At 57.7% G+C, this 5,782-nt stretch overlaps 1 protein-coding gene across 1 annotated transcript in view; it reads left to right on the top strand.

Moving 5' to 3' along the window:
• LOC116834899 (alpha-1B-glycoprotein-like) overlaps positions 1–5,782 on the top strand; it is a 110,440-nt gene that overhangs the window by 70,969 nt on the left and 33,689 nt on the right. Inside the window, exon 8 of the mRNA XM_075071268.1 lies at positions 718–1,002. Coding sequence (XP_074927369.1) covers positions 718–1,002 — 285 coding nt within the window. The remainder of the gene's footprint in view (positions 1–717; positions 1,003–5,782) is intronic.

Genomic DNA, 5,782 nt, shown 5'->3' with positions numbered 1-5,782 from the left:
TGGTAGCAGGTGAGGAACCAGGCTCCATGTCCCCACTCCCAGCCCCACACCCAGCTGGACTCTGCACCGATGGGACGCTCAGAGCCAGGCTCTGCCCTGGGCCCAGCAGAGGGGATGCCTGGCCAGGGAGTGGGGACAGAGTCACTGTGGGGGTTCCTAGCCAGGGAGGAGCAGCAGCCACTGGAGATTTGGGGCAGAGGAAGGGCTGCAGAGCAGGGGGGGCCTTTCCCAGGCAACACATCAGTTATGGGGTGATGGGCGGAGCTGAAGGCTATAAACCTCAGTGTTTAGTAGAGACTTGCACAGTCCCCTACAAGTCAGTGGTGGTGCTGTGCACAGAACCCAGGAGTCCTGCCCCCCATCCTCCCTGCTCTCCCCACTAGACCCCACTCCACTCCCAGAGCCAGGGAGAGAACGCAGGAGTCCTGCTCCCAGCCCTCCCAGCAGAGAAGCCAGGGAGTGAATGGACCCTGGAGACTGGCCTGGCCTGTCACCCGCCGGGGAGCAGAGCTCTGGGCCCCCAGGGGCTGGGGTTGCTCCATGTCTCATGCTGTAGCCCAGGGCTCAGAGGAAACTCTGGCCCCTGTGGAAAGGCATCCAGGAGCCCGTCCCCAGGGCCACCGCGTCTGACCCACCACTGAGGCCATGTGGTGAGGATGGGCCCCCGGAGTGAGTAACTGGGCCTGTGTCTCACGGCCTGTCTGCTTCCCACTGCAGAGCCCAGCTACCCCAAACCCAATATCTCTGGGATCCCCAGCAGAGTGGTCTCCCTGGGGGCAGCCGTGACCATCCGGTGTGAGGGGCAGCACCAGGGCATGCGGTTTCTGCTTAATAAAGAAGGACGTCATTTCCCACCTGTGGATTCGGGCGGCTTTGTGGCTGAGTTTCTCATCAGGAATGTGAGCCGGGAGGACGGCGGGAGCTACAACTGCTCCTATCACAGCAGATCAGAACCGTTCAACGTGTCATACCCCAGTGACCCCATGGAGCTGGTGGTGAGAGGTGAGGGGCCCAGCTCGGTGTCCCCATTCCCAGCCTCACACCCAGCCAGACCCTCAGGGGCTCAGTGCCAATGGACGCTCAGGGCCAAGGTCTGCCCTGAGCCCTGATCCAGCAGAGGGGACGCCCGGCTGGGAAGCAGGGACAGAGTCACTGTGGGGTTCCCCAGCCAGGGGGGAGCAGCAGCAGCTGGAGTTGTAGGGCTGATGAGGGTGAAGATTCCATTGAACCAGCCGTGGAAACAGGTCGTGGTGCCCAGAGGCTGGGGCTGGCTGTGGGAGATGGGGGCAGTGACTCTGGGTGTGTGGGGCTCAGACATCAGCGGGAGGGGCAGCCCCCTGCCCCTCACTCACCACCAGACCCCCAGCTCCCCTGATGCCTCCTGCCATGCAGGTCGCTGCCTAGAATTTGCTGGGGGATGCCAGGGGAGGGGCAGGGTCTGGGGGGCTGGGCTGTGAAATTGGGACCAGCTCGGTACCAGACTCCTGGGGCAATAATCCCCCCTTCTTGGCCACATGACATCCCACTGGCAAGAGCATTACCCAGAATTCTCTCCGTTCTTGCTTCCCCTCCCCACGGTGGGGTCTCAGGGGATCCCTGAACCTTCCCCCAGTAGAGGTTCTGTTGCCTCTGTCTGTGCCCTGGTCCACGGGGCCCTGGGCACCGCCCGAGTGTGGGGGGCGACTGTTGAAGTACCAGCCTCCCCCCTCCCCCCCGCACACACTGCCTGGCTGTGTTTGGCAGCAGCCGAGATACCCCAGAGATGGGCTCACTGCACAGCAGACAGGCCAGGGCAGAGGCACCTGTGGGGGTGGACAGAGGTGTCCTATGGGGACAAGGAGCTGGGGTGGTTCCCTGTACTGGGGGGCTAAGATCCTGAGGCTCTGATTGTCCCCATCCCCTGGCCTGGTGCTGGGGTGCCGGGTGTCTCAGGGGTAGTTCATCCACCTGGGAGCCCCCTTCACTGGGGAATCTGAGGCAGCAGGACATGGTCTCCCCTTAGGGGCCTGGCCCCGGGGAGGCCCCAGAGCCGCAGCACCTGGGAGACCCCCAGAGGGGGGCTGGGCCAGACCTGCCAGAGAGGGGTTGGGGGCTCTGCTCCCAGGGCAGCACCAGCTGCTGATCTTCCCGTCTGAGCTGCTAAGTGACTTTTCTCTTCCCCCGCAGCAGCCCCCCTGGGGTACCCAGATTTCATCAACATCAACATTGCCCACCTGGTGCTGAGCGCTGTGGTCCTGCTCATCCTGGGGCTGATCCTGGCTGAGGCCTATTACAGCCGCCCGAGGGGGGCACCCTAGGTGAAGTGACCCCCCCTTCTGTACCCCTTTTTCCCCCCTGCGGCTGGGCTGAGAGTGACACAGGACCCTCTAACCCACTTTCTCTGCACCCCCAGGAGCCTGGATCTGGCCGCGCAAGGAAGCTAATATCCTGGGGGACGAGCTGCTTCCCCATGGGGTGCTGAGACGCCGGCACAACCCCCCCTGCCCCCAAACACCCCTGCCTCAGAGAATCCTCCCCCACAACAGCTCCTGACCTGACAGCAACTCCCCAGGATTGAACCCTCAATGCCATGTGTGACGTTGCACTTCTTATTTTTATGGAAATATGCTGATGGGTGTGAATATAATGTAACTGGAATATGCTTTAAGCAAAAGCTCTCTTGTAAGGTATCATTACAAAGCTTATGATCTACTGAGCGTGGCCATCCTGTTTGGATGAATGTATCTTTCTTGTATCTAAAACTAGAAATGTGAAGTTAATTCTGAGGTTCTCTTGTAGTTATGCAAAGCAAGGGCCATTAATGGTGATTTAGAGTCTTGATGGCTCCCATTGACTAGGACAATGGCTGTAGATGGCTCTGTTTTCCTGAGCCTCCACTGCCTACCTGCAGGCCAGTCCTGAAAGAAGGGAGGGGCTCATGGGACATGTGAACATGTCACCTGATACTGGAATCCATCTTTAACCTGCTGCTTTTCCATTTAGAGGGAGGGCTGGGAACCCAGAGAGAGACCAAGGATTCCCATCTTGTGCCAAAGCTATGAAAGGGAACAGAACAAAGCGGGCTGCCAGTCATGAGAAATCCCGTACTTACCACCTGAGCTGGAGCTAAGAAGGGCTGTACCAGGGGAAAGGATCAGGCCCAGAGTAGGAAGCAGTCTAGTCTGTGAAAGAAGCTTATTGCAACATCTCTGAAGGTGTTTTACCTGTAATCACTTTCTTAAATGTTATTAGGCTTAGACTTGTGTGTTTTGTTTTATAATTACTTAAATCCTCCTTTTTATACTTAATAAAATCATTAAGGGATTAATACCCGGGGGAGCAAACAGCTGTGCATCTCTCTCTGTCAGTGTTATAGAGAGCAGATAATTTATGAGTTTACCCTGTATAAGCTTTATACAGAGTAAAACGGATTAATTTGGGGTTTGGATCCCATTGGGAGCCGGGTGTCTGGGTGCTGGAGATAGGTGACCTGCTGGGCAGTTTTGGGTTAAAGTTGGCAGCTTTGAGGGCGTGGACGATACCTGGGTCTGTGTGTGCAGCTGGCCAGTGTGTCTGGCTCAACAAGGCAGGGGTCTGGAGTCCCAAGCTGGCAGGGAAAATGGGCTCAGAGGGAGTCTCAGCACATCAGGTGACAGTCTCAAGGGGGTCTCTGTGACTGACCCCATCACAAGGTCCATCAATGGCTATTAGCCAGGCTGGGCAGGGATGGTGTCCCTACCTCTGTTTGCCAGAAGCTGGGAATGGGTGACAGGGGATTGATCACTGGATGATTCCCTGTTCTGTTCATTCCCTCTGGGGCACCTGGCATTGGCCACTGTTGGAAGACAGGATACTGGGCTAGATGGTGTCACGGACTCAGAGGTCGTGCCCACTCTTGGCCCTGTGAGGTCCGTGGGGGAAAACCCCTTCAGTGCAACAGCCCTTCTCGGGGGTCCACTCTCTCTGGGGGTCAGGCCTCTCCACCTGCTGGAGCTGCACCTCTCTGAGCCTCAGCACATCTGTCTCAGCCGTGGGCCCCCTCAGGGAGTCCACTCACTCTGGACCCCCCGAGGCCTCCACCCCAAAGGAAATAATGCCATCATGATCTCTAGACTGGAGCGACTCTCAGCCAGCATAACACAGGAGGGTTTATTGAGCATTGAACCCAGCACAGGAAACTCTCAGGGCCTCAGGCCTGGCCTCCCTCAGCACAGCACATCCCAGTCTCCCCTGCATCCAGGTGGGCTCTGGCTGGTCCCCGCTCCAGCCCAGAGCCCCCCTGCTTCCCAGCTGGGCAACTGATATCACCGGCCCCAAGCCCCCCCTCTATCCATTGTCTTCTCTGCAGGTAAACAAGGTGGCCTGGGCCTCCTCTCCTGTCCCCTCCTCTGGCCCCTCTGGCTGGAACCAGCTGGTCAGGTCACCGGGGTCCTGTCCCCGCAGCCCATTGTCCTCCCACTGGGCAGAACCAGCTGCGACTCTTGAGCTGGGTCTCCGGGTCCCCAGTTGCTGGGGTCTCCATCCTCCAGGCCATCGGCTGGGGTCCCAAGTTCTCTCTCTGGTCCTCTTTAACAACAAACTTCCCCTCCCCTCACCTTGTTAAACCCGTAACACCTGGGGACACTGAGTCCCACCCCCTCTGCATGCAAACCATTGGAAAAACAAGGGAAAAACAAGAAAATCCCCCACTTTGTCACACAGGGGAGGGAGGAAGAGGAGCCCTCGAGGTCGGACAGGCCTCTGCATAAAGTGAGTGGGAGCGAGGACTCAGATCCTTTCACTAGCCAGTCCCACTGGGGTAGGTATAAGCCAGGAAAGTTCCCCACAATAGCGGGACCCTTCCCCCGCTTACACTAGGAGCGGGGTCAGCGCCTGCCCTGCCCGTCCGTCTGGAGAGTGAAATGATCCAGTTCCTCCCTCCAAAGCCCAGCTGTTCTGGATACAAGCGGCTCTCCTCCGGTGACTCCTGAAGCAGCCAGACTTGGAGCCGGCTGACTCTGGCTGTTGGCCGCATTCGCTCAGCCCCCATTTCAATAGACAGACCAGGTGTGATTCCTTGTCCGGGGGGTTAACCCGAAAGCTTTGCCTGTGAGCGGCTGCTGCTGGGGGTTTGCCCAGGAGCCGAGTAGAACCAGGGGCTCGGTTTGAAACCAGTCCCAGCCCCCAGCCTGTGTAACACTGGTGAGGGAGAGAGTTTCCAACCTCCTTGAGTCCTCTGGGCCTGTGAGACCCTCTGCAAAGGCTATGGGAATTTGGGGGAACATGCCAAGGGTGTGGCGGGGAAGGGATTAGAGGGGAGATGGGCTGAGATCAGCGAGGGAGTCGGGGACAGGAATTTGAGAGGAGACAGAAGGGGAGCAGGTGGGTGGGTGTTGGAAGAGAGACGGGATGGGTGTCTGAGGGGAGACAGGCTGAAGTGGGGAGGTCGTAGGGGGGCATTTAGAGGAGAGGAAAGTGATCAGGAACAGTCAGCATGGATTCACAAAGGGTAAGTCATGCAATTGCCTTCTATGAGAAGATCACTGGATCTGTGGATGAGGGGAAAGCAGTGGATGTGTTATTCTTTGACTTTAGTAAAGCTTTTGATACGGTCTCCCACAGTATTCTTGCCAACCAGTTAAAGAAATATGGGCTAGATGAAGGAACTATAAGGTGGATAGAAAACTGGCTAGATCACCATGCTCACAGGGTAGTGATCAACGGCTCCATGTCTAGCTGGCAGCCAGTATCAAGTGGAGTGCCCCAAGGGTCGGTCCTGGGGCCGGTTTTGTTCAATATCTTCATTAATGAGCTGGAGGATGGT

Source organism: Chelonoidis abingdonii, chromosome 11 (assembly GCF_003597395.2).
Source record: "Chelonoidis abingdonii isolate Lonesome George chromosome 11, CheloAbing_2.0, whole genome shotgun sequence".
Lineage (NCBI taxonomy): Eukaryota > Metazoa > Chordata > Testudines > Testudinidae > Chelonoidis > Chelonoidis abingdonii.
This window is presented reverse-complemented; position numbering and strand designations above follow the sequence as displayed.